The sequence below is a fragment of the Spermophilus citellus genome (assembly GCF_964194105.1).
Source record: "Spermophilus citellus genome assembly, chromosome: 1".
Classification (NCBI taxonomy): Eukaryota; Metazoa; Chordata; class Mammalia; order Rodentia; family Sciuridae; genus Spermophilus; species Spermophilus citellus.
In genome coordinates, this window is record NC_138182.1 from 93541934 (window position 1) to 93559767 (window position 17834).

At 35.2% G+C, this 17834-nt stretch overlaps 1 protein-coding gene across 2 annotated transcripts in view; it reads left to right on the forward strand.

Moving 5' to 3' along the window:
* Window positions 1–17834, forward strand: part of MIPEP (mitochondrial intermediate peptidase) — a 147642-nt gene that overhangs the window by 73976 nt on the left and 55832 nt on the right. For both annotated transcript variants that reach the window (XM_081304798.1, XM_081304799.1), the window contains one exon: window positions 4508–4627. In XM_081304798.1, coding sequence (XP_081160924.1) covers window positions 4508–4627 — 120 coding nt within the window. The remainder of the gene's footprint in view (window positions 1–4507; window positions 4628–17834) is intronic.

The following is a 17834-nucleotide window of genomic DNA, read 5'->3' on the forward strand; positions in this document are numbered from 1 at the left end:
TTTCTAAAAGTCTGTGTTATAGCTTTCTTTTTGGAACAGTTGTTCTAATGATCTTCCTTTAAGATGAAAAAAATCTTTCCTTCCTTTCCCTCTCCAAAAAGATTAGCCAGAGACAGAGAAAGAGGGGGAAATTCTTGCCAGTAGAGATACTCGTATCCAGTTTTCACATTATGCTTATAATATGGAGTCAAACAAAGATGAAAAGGAAGTGAATCAGCTTTCTAAGGGGGAATAAACAGTATTTTTTAAATTGTGAATTTTTTTAAATCATGCATAATTTTAAAATAGGCTCTTTATTTTTCCATGGCTATAAGTTTCTTTAGCCTGCTGGGTTGGCAGATTGACTGATGTCTTCAGAATTATTTCATTTATCAGCAAATCAGCATGAAATATTATACATTTATTTTGCTGATTTTGAACTTATAGTTCAAAAAAGGCAGTCTATGTTTATATCATTTGTTAAAGGCATAATTGAAGAAATGAAACTCTTACATTTTGACTTATCTATAGATTGAGACAAAAACCACCTCAGTTCAGGTTATAATTAAGTTTTAATTCCTAAAATTTACTGAGAAGAATAGGTAAGACATAGATGAGTAATTTCAGTTTCTTTGATTATTCATTGTTACTCATTATAGAATATAGAATTGAAAGAACTGTTTTTAGCTATATGTTTAGATTACCAGTTAGAGGAAAGCAATATTTATATTTAGGAAATGTCTATATTTTTAGGGAAGGTTTTAACTTGGCTTTATAATTTAGAACCATAATGCTATATCTAGATTAAGCCAAAAGCTAGAGGTCATTTAAATTTTTTCTTTTATCCAGACTAATCCTCACTTCTTTCAAGTCAACAGCTGCACATTCTCTACAAATTCCACTTCTGAATCAGAAAGATACATAGCAGAGGCATAATTGCATGTCAAAGTTTTTCCTTTAAATAAAGCATTTTTGCCTTTCTTGTATCAGGTAAATTCCAAACCATGTTAAGATTGAAGTGAAATGTTGGCAGCAAAAATACCCTTTATCTTTACTTTGGATTTTCTATGCAAAATTTAGTTTTCAGTACTTTGAAAACACAAAGTTCATATTCAGACTTTCTTTGATGTTTTATTCTCCTATTATGTTTCAATGACCTATGTCCTCTATTCAGAGGTGAATGATCCTGCTCTCCTGGCCCCACATTGAGCCAGAATTGCCCAAACGTGGCAGCTGCTTCCTTCATACTTCTGACACCAGGGGTGCAGTCTCATGTGGCCCTCACTCCAGACTCCAACAGCTGCATCAGGATTCTTTATAACACCTGTACTCACCATGTGCTAGATGACTGTGCCTACCAACTTCATCCCACCTACTTAGTGTTCCTTCATCTCCAGTCACAAGACTACAGTTCTGTTCATTTAACTTTTCCTATTTGAGATCTATCTGAATTTTAGAAAGAAACCAAACATGATTTGTTAGATCTTGGGTGTCACAAGTTGTCACTCTTCTTTTTTTTTCTTCATATTTCTAATTTCATATATAATGACAAAGTTTCACTTTTGTGGCCACAAATTTTAACTTGCAGCATTACACATAAAGAGTACTTGTGGATAAATTTCAAAAGTCTTTAATATCCTTAATCATGAAAAGGTTGAGAACATTTCTTTTAATCTTCGACATGGTCATAACTGTGGTACAGAGTGTATCTCAAATCATGTATGTTTATTTTTTTTAATATTTATTTTTTAGTTGTAGTTAGACATAATGCCTTTATTTTTTTATTTTTATGTGGTGCTGAGGATCGAACCCAGGGCTTCGAACTTGCTAGGCGAGTGCTCTACCGCTGAGCCACAACCCCAGCCCTCATATATGTTTATATTTCTGAACATTTTCAACTATGGTTTATACTTATTATTCTCGTTCTCTCATGACATCTTTGGTTGACCCCCTTCTTTCTTTTTTAACCTTTTACGTATTTTATTAATACATTTTAGTTGTACATAATGATAGGATTCATTGTTATGTATTTGTACATGCAGAAGATATCAACAATATAATTTGGCCACTATCACTTCCTAGCACTTCACCCCTCCCTCCCCACCTCTCATCCCTGGATCCTTTCCTTTGGTTTTCTTGAGATTCCACCTGCCTCCTCTTTTTTTTTTTCTTTTTTCCTCTCTAGTTTCCGCGTATGAGAGAGAACATATTACCTTTGACCTTCTGAGTTTAGCTTATTTCACTTAACAAAATGGTCTCTAGTTCCATCCATTTTCCTGCACATGGCATAATTTCAATTTTCTTTATGGCTGCGTGAAACTCCATTGTGTATATATACCACATTTTATTTATCTGTTCATCCATTGATAGACGCCTACACTGGTTTCATAGTTTGGCTATTGTGAATTATGCTGCTATAAACATGGATATACATGTATCATTGTAGTATGATGACTTTAACTCTTTAGGATAAATACCAAGGAGTGGTATAACTAGGTCATTTGGTGGTTCTATGCCTAGACTTTTGAGGCACCTCCATACTGATTTCCATAGTGGTTGTTCTAATTATAATCCCACTAACAGTATAAAAAGTATTCCTTTTTTCTCCTCATTCTCTCCAGCATTTATTTTTGTTTGCATTTTTTGATGGATATAAGATGAAATTTCAGTGTACTCTTGATTTTCATTTCCCTAATTGCTAATGTGCTAATGATGTTGAACATTTTTCATATTTTTGTTGGCTATTTTTATTTCTTCTTTTGAAAAGTTTCTGTTTCATTTATTTGCCCATTCATTTTTAGGTAATTTGATTTTCTGGTGTTAAGTTATTTTGAGTTCTTTATATATTCTAGATATTAATCCTCTATCAGAAAAGTAGTGAGCAAAGTTCTTCTCTCATTCCATGGGTTATCTCTTTACATTCTTAATTCTTACCTTTGCTGTGCAGAAGCTTTTTAATTTGATGCTGTTCCATTAATTAACTCTTGGCATTATTTTCTAAGTGTTAGGTGTCCTATTGAGAAAGTCATTGCCTATGCCTATATGCTAGAGTGTTGATCCTTCATTTTCTTCTATGAATTGCATAGTTTCTGGTCTAATTCCTAGGTTTTGATCCATTTCAAGTTGATTTTTGTGCAGGGTGAGAGATAAGAATCTAGTTTCATTCTTCTACATATGGATAATCATATTTCCCAGCACCATCTAAATGTTAAAAAGGCTGTCTTTTCTCCAATGTGTGTTTTTGGCATCTTTGTCAAGGATCAGATGACCATAGATGTGGATTTGTCTCTGTATCTCCTTCTCTGTACCACTGGTCTATGTGTCTGTTTTTATGCCAGTATCATGCAGTTTTTGTTGTTATTGCTCTGTAGTATAATTTGAAACCAGATACTGTGATGCCTCCAGCATTAGTTTTTTGGCTTAAGATTGCTTTGACTATTCTAGGTCTTTGATTCTTCCAAATGAATTTTAGGCCATTTTTTTCTAGTTCTGTGAAGAATGTCATTGGTATTTTGATGGGGACTGCATTGAATCTATATATTGTTTTTGGTAGTATGGCAATTTTAACAACATTAATTCTGCCTCTCCATGAACATGAAAGGTCTTTCCATATTCTTTTGTCTTCAAGTTCTTTTTTCAATGTTCTATATTTTTATTGTAGAGGTCTTTCACTTCCTTGGTTAGATTTATTCCTAGGTTGGTTTTGAGGGTGGTTTTAAGGCTATTGTGAATGGAATTTTTTTATTGATTTTTTTTCAACAGACTTATTATGGTGTATAGAAAAGATGTTGATTTTTGTATCTGGCTACTTTGCCAAATTTGTTTATTAGCAGTCTTTTGGTGGATTTTTTTTGGAGGGAGGCAGGGGGGATCTTCTACATATAGGATCATATCATCTGCAAACAGTGAGATCATTTGACTTCCTTTCCTATTTTTATCTCTTTCATTTCCTTCTCTTGCTTTATTTCTCTCACTAGAAGTTCTAGCACTATATTAAATAGGAGTGATGAGAGTGGACATCCTTGTTTTGTTCAGATTTTAAAGGAAATGCTTTCAGTTTTTCCCTATTTACTGTGAGGTTGGGTTTGGGTTTTTCGTATATAGCCTTTATTATGTTGAGTTAGGTTATTTCTATTCCTAGTTTTTTCAATCTTTTTTTTTTTTTTTTTTTTTTTTTTTTTTTTTTTTTTTTTTTTAGGAATAGGTACTGAATTGTTGAAGACTTTCTCTCCATATATTGAGATGACTAAGTGATTTTTGTTCTTAATTCTATTTATGTGATGAATTACATTTATTGATTTTCATGTTAAACCATCCTTGCATCTCTGAAATAAAACCAATTTAGTCATGATGTTCAATCTTCCTAATATGTTTTTGAACACAGTTTGCTAATGTTTTAGTATTTTTGCATCTGAGTTCATCAGAAATATTGGTCTGTAGTTTTCTTTCCTTGATAGGTCCTTTAGTCAATCCCATCTTAAATATGAGGGTGAACTATCAAAACTAATAGATATTTTTATCTATCTAGGTCTTTTATGCCACTCTGGATCAAATCTACCATGGGAAGCATCCCCTGAGGAAACCAACCACAGACATCCTCAAGGAAACACAGGAGAAATTTTATGGCTTACCCTACGTTCCAAATACTGTGAGTCCAGCATTTTAATCCCTTGTGTGCCATTGAATGACTTTGCTGGTGTTTCTGTAGGTGGTGATCCAAGCAATAGAAACTGAGCTCATATTGGCTTAAGCAAAGGAGTGAATTTATTGAATCTTGTAACTGGAGGTGCAGGAGGGTATCTGGTTCTAGCCAAAATGGATCTAGTTCACCAGTAATATTTTGGGAAAGGTTTCTTTTTCCATTTGTCCCCTCTGTTCTTCTCTTGAGTTCTTTGCATTTTCAGAAAGGTTTTTCTGACTAGGTGGTATGATGGCTACCAGTAAATCTAGGTTTATCTCCTCTGTCTTAGTCTAATAGAGAGCTAATATAAAAGTACTGTATAAACTTTACAATGCAAAAGGAATGTCAACTTGTTTTATTTATTATAGAATTAGATATTAGAATATATTGTGCTGAGATTCAGTTAATCACTAAACTAGAATTGTCCAGTGAACTGTCAATGTTAACACTCAGACATTCATGGGAATAATTTATATTTACCATTTTATCTGTATGATATTCTTTTTCAATAGTTTCTTATTAGAAGCTTAATCATCTTCTCTAAATGTAAAATGCTAGTCATACTAAACAACTTCTTTGTTATTTTCTGGATATTGAACCCAAAAGTACTTTACTACTAAGCTGCATCCCCAGTCCTTTTTATTTTTATTTTGAGGCTGGAACTCTTGCTTCAGCTTTTCAATTACTAGAATTATGGGCTTCTACCACTGTTCCCAGCTCTAAATATCTTTTTTTTTTAATTTTTCTAATAGTGCTAGGGATCAAAACCAGTGCCTTTCAAGTGCTAAGCATGAGCTCTACCACTCTACTCCTAACTACCTATTGTTGCTCACATAATTTATTGTTCTAGTACTGCAAACTATTGAACTCTTGATTATCTGTATTAGTGAGAAATTGTAGTGCCAAAAATAATATAACAATTCACCCGTGGAATACATAACATAACAGTTGCCTAGATTCTGCTAGCTTTTTCCTGTTTTCAAAATATTTACTGATTCATGGGTTTTTGGACTTGTATATTTTTGCTCTCATTTTATAGTCCACTTTGCTTATTTAAAAAATTGATGGGAGTTAAACTCCATGTAGTTACAATATAACTAATAAGTAGTGAAACTGTAGGAAGAACAAAAAGAGGAAATATCTGGGAGGCTTTCTGTTTTAGTCAGCTTTTATGCTGCTGTGACTAAAGGACATGATTAGAATAATTGTAGAGGAGGAAAGGTTTACTTAGGACTTTCAGAGTTCTCAGTCCATAGACAGCAGGCTTCATTCCCCAGGAATGGAGGTGAGGCAGGAGATCATGGAAGAATAGTGTGGCAGAGGGAAGTGGCTCACATGATGATCAGAAAGCAGAGAGAGAGATCTCTACTTGCCAGGAGCAAATATATTGCCCAAAGTCACACCACCAATGCCCTACCTCCTCCAGCCACATCTCATCTGCCTCCAGTTACCACTCAGTTAACCTCATCAGGGATTAATCCATTGATTAGTTTAAGGCTATCACAACCTGATTATATGCCCTCTGAACCCTCTTGTATTGTCTCACAGGTGAGATTTTGAGGGACACCTTACATACAAACCATAACACTTTCCAAAGCTACAGAACTTCATCTGTGACTGAGTTGCTTGCCTCCTGCATGTCTTTATCTTATCTTTTTTTAAAAAAAAAATTAAATTAAACTCCTTTTTATTTAAAACCAATAGCATAAAGCATAAAAATTGGACATATTTATGTGTTATCATTCTTAAGTCTTATGATAATATAGCTATGCCTATTTTTATAATACAACCCAAACTTCCTTTATCATCTAAGTTTCTTCTATGAAATCATTTAATATATAAGAATGAAATGACACTGGCAATCATATTCTGAACCAATGATCTATAAGTCATTTTTAACTTAAAAGGAAGGATGATATAAAGTCCACTCTTCTTATCCTATTCCTTTTGGAAAAATAAAAAGGTTTATCTCTTCACTGGGGTTATCTCCCACATTCACATTCAGTAGCATCTTAGTGTAAGTTGTTTTAAGAGATCCTTAGGAGAAGTTTAGCTATGTTTAGAGAAGACATTATTTTAAAGCTTGTGTATTGTATTTTGGGGGCTCTTTTTCTTTTATTTGGTACTGGGAATTGAACCCAGGGATGCTTTACCACTGACTTGCATTCACAGGTCTTTTTATTTTTTTGTATTTTGAGATAAGATCTCACTAAGTTGCTGAGGCTGGCCTCGAACTTGTAATCTTCCTGTGTGTCATACACACACACACAAACACACAAACAAATACACATATATGTATTTTAATGTCTGATACTTTGCTTGATTTGCACAAATATTGCACTCTTCCTACTTAGAAATTTTACATTTCCTCATTCATCAATTCATTCATTAATCCTATAACAAACATTTCCATAAAAATAAAGAATAAAGCCAGGCTGTATATTGGAACTCCTAAATGTAACATTCATAAGAAGACTAGGAATACAAAATATGTAAGAAGTCAGAAGAAACAAAACTGTCATTACTTGCAGATAATTGATTTTCTGCAAATAAAACAAAAAGTATCCACAGGTAAGTTGTTAAAATTAGAGAAGTTAGCAAGTTTTTTGCATGTCATTAATATATTAAAATTAATTCCATCTCTACCTATGACAGACAAATTGAAAATAATTTTTTGGATACCATTAAGGCAACAAAAAGTGTAAAATATCTACCAAAATAATCTTTTTTAAAAAATATATTGTCTTTTTGTCAAAAATGATAAAACCTTACTCGAACTATTTTCAAAATTATAATTGAACAAAAAACTATACATTTATGGATAGCAAAATTTAACCTCAAAAAGATGTCACATTTTCTCCAAATAATCTAAGCATTTAATATTATAATGTCATTCTCTATATGTTTCTTTGAACCTATCAAGCTAATTATGTAATTTTATACAGAAGAGCAGTGGCCAGGACAATTTTGAAGAACCACAAGTTGTTTAACTTGCCCATTTGGGATTTAGATAGTTACAGGGGCTGGGGTATAGCTCAGTGGTAGAGCACCTGTCAAGCATGTGCAAGTCTCACAGTTTCATCCCTGGCACTGCAAAATAAATAAATAAATAAAACCATAAAGAAGCAATTGCAACAAAAGCCAAAGACAGCCATAGGAATTTAGATAGGGTAATACTGCTGTGAGGATGCATAGTGGAATAGATGCAAGAGCCCAAAAGCAGACTCAATACACTTTCCATTCTTGACTACAAGCTGGGTTGACAGCTTGGATATGTGGGCTCAGAAGGATTATCAACACCACCCTCCTCCAGTTTTAAAATGGTGCTATAGAAATTGCAAGTACTTATAGAAAACATTAAAACTGGATATCTGTCTCCCGAGAATGCAATATAAAAAGTAAAATGGGCTAAAGACCCAAATGTAGGAAGTAAAATTCTCAATTTCTAGAAAATAATATGAAAAATATCTTTAATATAGTATTTTTTATACTCAAAGTCATCTTCTATAAAAGGTGCTAATCATAAAGCAAATAATTGTCAAATTTATGTTGAAATTTAAAAGTACAAGTTAAATATAATATTAAAATATGAAAATCTGTGCATCAAAAATATTTTAAAACTGAAATGGAAGTAGAAAGTGGAAGCAGATATTTCAGTATGTATTCAACACATATTTTTTTCCATGTTTTTTATTTTTAAAATTTTCAATTGCCATCTTGGCAAAGAGTATTTTAAAAGTACTTTGGGCAGACAACTTGGATACACAATAAATCACACAAAATGATCTCAGTATTAATCAAGGAATGCTACTTACAAACACCTTATAATATGATTTTACTCTTACCAGTTTGGCAAAAAATAAAATGGTTGAAAATAACCAAATGTTGGCAAGGATATTGAGTCACAGGAAGTCTTACACACTGCAGGTTCAAGTGAAAATTGGCACAACCACTTTGGACAACAATTTGACATTGTCTTTTTACATTGAATATGGACCTACCCTATGGTCCAGTGAAACTCCTATTTACATAATGTATTGTACTTTTTCTGCCAGATATACTTTCTGTACTCTGTGTTAAAAATAAGAATTTATAAGAATTTGTAAAAACTCTTTTTTAAAAAAGGGGGGAGGCCAGGGGCAGTGGTGCATGCCCAGGTAATCCTAGTTACTTGGGAGGCTGAGGCAAGAGAATCGAATGTTTGAGGCCAGCCTCAGCCTCAGCAACTTAGTGAGGACCTACAACTTAGCAAGACCTTGTCTCAAAATAAAAAATAAAAAGGAACCAACCCTAGAGGCTCTTCAATAAATGAATGGATAAAGGAAATGTGATATATATATAAATAAAATGGAATTTTATTCAGCCTTAAAAAGGAATTAAATTATGGCATTTGTAGGTAAATGGATGGAGTTGGAGAATATCATGCTAAGTGAAATAAGCCGATCCTAAAAAAACCAAAGACCAAATGTTTTCTCTGATATGTGGATGCTGATTTATAATGGGGTGGACAGCTAAGGAAGAATGAAGGAACTTTGCGTTGGGCAAAGGGGAGTGAAGGGAGGGGATGGGGCATGAGGGTGCGAAGGATGGTGGAATGAGACAGACATTATTACTCTATGCACATGTATGGTTGCATTATAGTGTGACTCTTTGAAGCGCATTCTGCTGTCATATATTACTAATTAGAACAATAAAGGTGGTGGGGGTGCTGGGATGTGACTCAGTGGTAAAGAGCCCATGGGTTAATCCCCAGTACTAAATAAATGAATAAATAAATAAAGGGAGCCTGGTTTTGGGTGAGGGGAAGAAGGAGGAGGAAGAACCCAAGTGATCATCAACAGGAAAATGGAGAAATAATTTGTGGCATCTTCATCAAGTAGAATACTATACAATAGTAGAAATCAAGGAATATAGATGGTGAACCTAACAGGCACAAGGCAAAGTAAGTGAATTTCTTAGGAATCAAAGTAATGCATTTATATAAAGTTCAAATCATGCAAAGCTAGGTAGTCCATTGTCATAGATATAAGGGAATAATAAGCACAGAATTCAAATAGTGCATACCTCTGGCCAAAGAATGGACCAGAGAAATCTTGCAATATTTAATGTTTTGAACTGATTGGTGGATATAAGTGGTTGGTGACTTTGCATTCTACTTTGTTAATGGAAATACATCCTTGGTATATATTTTTCAGTTTGAAAAACTGGTTTGGGCTGTAGTGTGTAGGGTAAAGAGTGGGTTTGGGGAGACCTGCTGGGGGTTGTTGTATGCCTTGACAAAGCTGATGGTGGTTTGAGCTAGCAGAGCAGCTGTGGGAAAGGAAGGTTAGAAAGGACTTGAAGACTGTGCAGAAGGCAGACTTGATGAGACCAAGGTTGGGATGCTGCATAGGCAGGGGTACTGAGCAGCACTGAGGGGAGGTAGAATGGTAGGGAGGCTGTAACTTTCATGTAGGACAGAAGAGGACTTTATTGTGCTCACCCGTAAACTTGTTTCCAGAAATTGTTTATTTGCCATGAATAATTTTATTCCATCAAATTAAACAATGAGAAAAGGAAAATATGATTCAAATAACAACCTAGAGATTATTCATAATTTTTATAGTCTCTACAGATTACATGGATGTGTGTAATGTGGTCTAAGCTATTAGACATGGACTATGTATGTGTCTTATTAGCATTTCTGAAGTGCATTGATGACTCATCTTGTGAATAAAGTGTCCTGTCAATTATCTTTGGGAAATATTGATTTAAACAACATTAAGCCAGTGCCTCTCCTCCAGGACCTTCAACGTACTGATGAGAATTGTGAGTCTTTGGTGCTCTATCCCCACTTGCTAACCATGGATGTCTTCCTAGATTATTTCTAGGCCCTAGACCTGTGTGGGACATGTTTTGGAAAACTGCCTTTATATTACTTGTAACTATGTTGCTGTAACAGATAATGATGTAGTTCCACCATTGTTCCATATCAAATTATGGATGTTACTCTACAAAGAAATAAATAGCCTTATTGTGTCAGCAATGTATTAATATTTATGTGAGTGATAAATCACTCTAAAAAATATAGACAAGTTTAATTCTTTCTTTCTACTAATATTAGTTTGATGCTAAAAATCCAATGTTCCTGCTCAGTTGTGAATAGAGAGCAGTTTTACAACATGTACCGACAGGCTTGTGTTGTATTATGACCACTTCTTTTCCATTTAGAGTATAGTGAGATATGTTTGTTTTGTTTTTATACTAATAACCCTCTCTTGGCCTCAAAACCTTTTGTTTCTAAGGGATTGTACATCTTTCTTTTGTTTAGTTCAAAGAGTAAAACATGTTATATTTTTGCTTTAATAGTGTTCCACGTTTGTAGTTTTGCCTTTTCATACATCTCTCTGAAGTGGTTTAGACAGTCAAATCTGAAGAGGTCTGGGATGAAACTTTTTTCCAGACTTTGACCCTGTGACTATGGCCTGATGAGTATTTTTCAGGCACAGAACATGAGCAACTGGCTCCATGAAGAGACTACAGTTTCTGAAGATCTGTTAATGATGCAGTTATATTTCAGCATTTTGAACTAAGTTGTAGATTTGTGAATTTTGGTTGTAAAGCAGTGTCTCCGGCCCAACTCTTCTCAGGGGAGTGCTGTTACCTGAATAAATCTCATGGCCAGTGAGACACTCTCTGATCCTTTTCTGAGCTCAAATTGAAAACAGTAAATATATACAGAAAAAGAAAGTCCTGAGCACTGTAAGTCTTTGAATGAAAATATCTTAATAATGTGTCTAGGAAGGTTGTCTTTCTTCTCAGTTTGTAACTTAATGCTTACCATCCTGATGACATAAAAGTTGCTTAAGGAAGACCTATTTCAGGAAAAGTTACTGAAGCATATTTTGATATTTAGACATTATTATAACAAACACCAACAAAGAATGTGCAAGAGGACGTATTGTGAATAGTACCCATTACACATTTAGGTTTCATTTCTTTATCTGGCACAAACTTCGTAGAGTGACACAGAGTACAAGTTGGTTAAAGTGGCACACCAATCATTCCATTTCACTTGAGGCAGGGAAGATGTGAATTTACATAATCTATATGTAAATGTCTGTACATTTACTCAGATGTGTGCTGCATGCTTATTGGGGAAGAAAGCAAATATACCTGATTTCTGCAACACACTTAAGGTATATTATTTTCAATAGGCTGCTGCTTCAGGAAACTGTTTTCTATTAAGACTTATCTCTACTAAGTCTAATTATACAGAAGGGATATGTATATATTTCACATTAGGCATGATTTCCCATTTTTGCATACCCTGTTGTTAGAAAACGGGAGAGTTGTGCTGAATTTATTCAGACACATAAAATATGACTTTATTTGTTATTGAATATAAAGAAAATTACAGTATTTCCAAATCCCAATTTTTATATTTGCACATAAATTTATTTGTATTATTTATATTATAGATAATGTTTATAAATTATTTTTAAAAATTGACACATTTGTAATGTATACTTGTATGTTATATTTTTATTAAGTGCCTACTGTGTACTATACACGATCTAGGTGATAGGACATAACAATGAATAAAATGGACCAAAATCCTTGCCCTCATGGATTCTGTACAGGAATGACTTGTATTTACATGCACATTCATTGATGGTTGATATCTGGCTGCCCCGACAGACATTTTATTATGAAGCAAAGTATTTCTTGAGCTCTTCAAATTGCTTTAAGTTTTGAGCAAATCAATTGAAACTAAAAACTGAGAAGATTGGGACATTCTGTTGCATAGTACAGCAAATACAGGGGACATGTTGGGACCCTAGTGTTTAGTTTCTAGGGAGAGGCTCCTTCATGTAAAGCATTCATGAGGAAGAGAGGTCCCTTTTGTGTTTTCATCAGACTTCTGCATTCTTCCTCCCTGGATTATCTGGTAACCCACTTCCATTACTATTGCATTATCAAGCATTTGTTGAGGTGTAGTATTCCCTGGGCATGGTGCCTGCTGGACAATGGGAGGTTAAGCAAAGGGAAAAAGAAGATTGAGAAGACTGGAAGAGTGGTTTGAACCACAGGGTGGCCATCAGACAGACCTGGGTGTTTGGTGCTTGACAGGTTGGGGGAGGTAGTGGTGGGAAGTGACATCCATTGCTTTAATGGGGCCATCTGTGGGGCTGGGGCTGGCAGTCAGTGAAATATAGTGTCCAGTAGAGGTAGCTGCTTTATATGGTGCAGAGATCATGAGTTGAGTTTGATGTGACTGTAGAATATTCAGCTGTCAGATCTGCGGGTCTGAATCCCATGGAACAGTTCAAGGCAGGAGCTCTGTAGATTTGTGAGTCATTACCTAGAAAGAGTAGGAGAAGCTATTGGAATAGACAGTATAGAACAGAGTCTGCTGGGTGAGGCTGGGGGAATCTAAGAGACACCACCAAAGAATAGTCAATCTGTGAGGGACAGGAGCATCTGTCAAAGGGTGCAAACTGGCCCAAGTCAGTACGGCAGCCTTTTTTCAACCACCAGCAAAACCCAAAATCTTAAACACATTATTTTCTTTTCTGCTCTCACAACAGTCACAACAGTATAAAGTTCTTCTGCTCTTTTGTATTATTTTAGGGCTACATTGACTATATGTAGTTTGAAATATTGTTTATAGAACATTTGTTTTGGATGTGTGTTCTGAGTTCCCAAATAACAGAATAATAAATGAACTCTTTATACAATTTATATGTAATCTGAGGGCTTCCCACGTTGAAATTGCTTGATTTTTGGAGCAGATTCCTAAAATGACATTGCTGTGGCCATGATTATATGTACAAAGGAAAGTAACTGCTAATTTACCAGTTGGGAAATGGAGTTCAGCCAGTGGTAAAGACAGATGTTTATATTGTGTGTGCATCTCAGATTAACTTTCAAATAGCCCTCCTGACCATGTGGAAAGACAGACAGGGATAGGAGATGAAATTAATATTTACTATGTGAGTTTTATTTTTTAATAATCTCAAAAAGAAGAAAAATGTAAGCACCTACCATGTGAAAATGATATTTTTATACACAGTTTTGGTGTGTAATTAAGGCTTTTTTTTATTATCATGGAGGTTTTATTCCTATTCAGTCAGTAGTCAATTTTTAAGAGCTTCTTTGTTCAAAAAATGTGTGTGTGTGTGTATGTGTGTGCGCGCATATCTATCTTTCTCTATACACATATGTTGGGGGGGGCAGAGAGAGAAAAATGCATAAAGTTAGCTGATATTTGAGCATTCATATTTATTTTAACAATTGCTGTTATATTTTAATGCTGAATGTTTAAAGCTTTTCATAGGTGACCTCATAATTACATTTTAATTTTTTTTTTTATAATTGGTTTTGACAGTGCTAAAGATTGAACCCATTACCTTACCATGCTAAGCAACCTTCTACCACTGAGCTACTCTCCAGCTCCCAATTTCACAATTTTAGTTCAACCACTAGGAAATTGTATCACTGCTTATTGATCTTATGTAGTATCAAAATTTTGGTGATTTTCATTTTAAAATCTTTAATTTTAGAATGAAAAAGCAATAATATAATTATCTATTAAAGAAGTTATCTAATAAATGATAATTTTTATTAAATAAATTTTTCCTTCTTGATTAAAAGTGCAATCAGATATTTTCCAATTATTTATTTTAGAGGTAGGTAAGAGAAACCATGTTCACATGATTGGGGGGCATCTCTTTATTATAGACATCTAAGGTCTGCTTTTGACTTTTGTTCTTCTTATCTCACACTTGTCCAGATATTGGTTTAAAGAAGGGCATAGAGGTCTCTTTCAATGTCTACAAAAATATATTGCCCGTTCAACAATGGAACAAGCGCCTCAGAGAGTAGTTAAAGTTTACTATTCTCTCTCTCCAGAGAATACTCAACTTAAATTATGTGGTAAAATGCTATTCCTTCTTCTTAAGTTTTTCCTGGGGAATAAGTTCTGTTTCCTCCTATTCTTGTTTCCTGGTCTCCTGCAAATGGAAACTTGTGTGGGGTGAAGGCTCTGCCCAGGTTGAGCTACTTTGTAGTATTGGTTGTTGCTAAGCAAATGTTGGATGAAAGAAAACAATATTTATTTTTGTTTTTTTTTTATCTTAAATTCAAAAACATCTGGGGCATATCTAGAAACACCTAAGTGGTTAATTGCATGTTAAATTCCTTTCCTCTTTGGCTGTGTAAACAACTGAGAAAATATTTACCTTCTCTGTCATGCTAGATTTATTTATGACTTTGTAACTAAAACACAGAAGTGTTATAAATTGAAATCTTTAATCTCACAATTGACTCATTTTCTAAAAATTTATATGGTTTTAGTTTGTGGGACAGCTGCAACTCTAGATTTCACCGATTTAGTCATGAGGAAATTGTATGACTGCCCGGGTTGTTTTTATAATATAGGACTTTGAGCCAAGTCACCAACTTTCATTTTATCTTGGTTTTCATGAATAGTGTTGCACTTTTATTTGGTCTGAAATTTGACATGGGCTGGATATCATGAACTGAAAATCCAGAATATTAGAAGTTCTTTCTTTGTATTTTAAATGATGCACATGTGTCTTTTAGATTTAAGCTATTTACATTTCAGGAAGGCTTTTCTCTGGTGATTCTGTAAGGTCAATCAAGTTTTGTCTCATCCAGAAGGAATGTGAGCAGGATGCAGGTCTCACACTATTATTCATGAAGTGATGGGTGCCCAGAGGGACTCCTTTTAATGCCTGTTTACCTCAGCCTTATCATCAGCAGGACCTCCAAGGGCAATATTAGCCCTATAGAAACATTGCAATGGAGAGTATTAATTTTAAAATTTTATTACATTTTGAGTAATATACGCATGTGTTTAGAAATTCATAAATTATAAAGAGTTTATAGTATAGTTTCCTTCCTACCTTAATTCTAGTCTTGGTTCCTTTCCTGAAAGCAACCTGGGTTACTGTTGGTTGCACACTGATTTAAAGATAGAATTACCTCTGTTAAATATAAAGACAAAATCTGCAGTTCTCAGTCACTTCCTTTCCTTACTGCTTTTCCCCCTAATCGGCTGACTTTAGACTGGGAAATTATAATGCTCCCCTAAATTATAATGCTCTCCAAACAGCCATTAGTGAGGGCCATTCTGAATATTAACTTGATTATAACACTGCTCCCCTTAGCATCCTTCCATTGCTTCCATTACACTTAATCTGAAGGTCAGGGCCCTCTGCCCTCCCGTAAGTCCCTGTATGGCTTGGTCACCCCAGTGTCATCCAGCTCAGCATGCTCTGTTTCCTTTGGCACTGGGTCCTTGGCACGTGTGCTTTGGCTCTCTCTTTCCTGCTCATTTTGCCTCTGTTTGAAATGTCATTTCTTCAGCTCTGGTCAGTCCCTCTGTGATACCATGTCATAGCACCAGGGCCCTTTTCCTCAGATCAGTCATGTTCCCAACTAGGGTGAAATTTCAGCTGGAGTGAAATTCACACAAGAGGACAACTCATTTCTGATTTGTTCATTATTTTCCTTGCATAGTTACTTATCACAGTAGGTATCCAATAAAATTGAAGATTTCTTAAACCTTTTTATTGAGAATATAATTCACATAAACTGTACTCTTTTTGAATTTTTAGAAATGCATTTACCTGTGTAACTACTACCAGATCAAGATGTATGATTATAATAGCTCAGAGACTCCTGTAGCACTTATACACTTTGTCCCCAGGTGTTGTAGTTTAGATCTAGAATGTTCCCCAAAGGCTCATGTGTTGAAGACTTGGTGCCTAGTGTAACAATGTTCAAAAGTGACCTAAATAAGAAGTGGATGGTTGATGGGACAGAGGCTGAGTAGAGTAGGTTTCAAGAAAAAATGGAAAGAGAAAAATTGGAGACAGCAAAAATAGGCATCTTTGATGTTTTCCTGCAAGAAAAGGAGAGAAATCAGACTTGACGGGTGTGCAGGGATAGAGCTATTCAGAGTGAGGTTGTTCATTTGATTGATTTCATTTTGATTTTTAATAAGAAGAATAACAGATGCACAGGCTAATGAGAAAAATCTATTAAAACTGCAAAAACAAAAAACAAAGAAAAAAAAGCAAAAAATTGTCAAGAAACAATAAAAACCCCTGATGATTCAGGAGAGAGGGAGGAAATCACTGGAAGAGATGAGAGAAAACTTTGTTATATGCCTACAGGGGTTAGCGTTTGCTGGGAGCAAAGAGGGGGAGGGTCAATAGCCAAAAGTGTGAATGGGATAATAGTGCTGGTGTCTGAGAGGAACATGCAGGAGTGGGAGTCAGGGGAGCAAAAACATGAGGTAGGATTGTGGCCAGCGTGGAGGACCCTCTTGAGGGTAGTAGCGTTTGAAAGGAGAGCATTGGGACTGGCTGATCAGTGAATCAAGGGGCCAGAATAGTTTCCTACTGCTGTAGCAAATTATTACAACTTAGTGGCTGAAAACAGCATAAAAATATATTCTCGTATGGTTCTAGAGGCCAGAAATCCAAAATCAATCTGAGGGGCTAAAATCAATGAGTCAGCAGGACTGGTCCTTTCTGGGGGTCCAGGGGAGACTCCATCCCTTGCTTCTTTTATCTTCTAGAAGCTGATGGCATACTTTATCTCCTGGCCACATGGCTCTAGTCTCTGCCTTCCTGTGACATCACTTTCCCTCTCTGACCTTCTTGCCTCCTGCTTATAAGGATTCTTGTGATTGTATTTAGGGCTCACTTGGATAATCCAGAATAATCTCGCTAGGATAGTCCCTAGATATTTATCTTAATCACATATTCAAAATCCATTTTCCTCCGTAAGGTGACATTCAGAGGTTCTAAGAATTAAGATGCAGTTTTCTCTGGGAGAAGGGACATTATTCTTTCTACCATGGAGACATTGATATTGGTGGGATTATAACAGGAATAGGACTGGTGAAAAATGAAGCCAAACAAAAGTAAAAAATAGTCAAGAAACAAGTGGGACTAACTGATGATCCCACTGATGACTGCAGCAGAAGAGTCAACACAGTCCATAGTTGGAGAAATCAGAGTTAGAGCTGTTCTTGAGGAGGAGAAAGGAAGGATGTCTGGAACTGGCAGTGAACACAAAGAACACCGCTGCTTCTCCTCCAGGCCAATGACAGGTGAAGTCTGGGAGAAAGCAGTTATCTTCTGAGCAGATCGTAAGG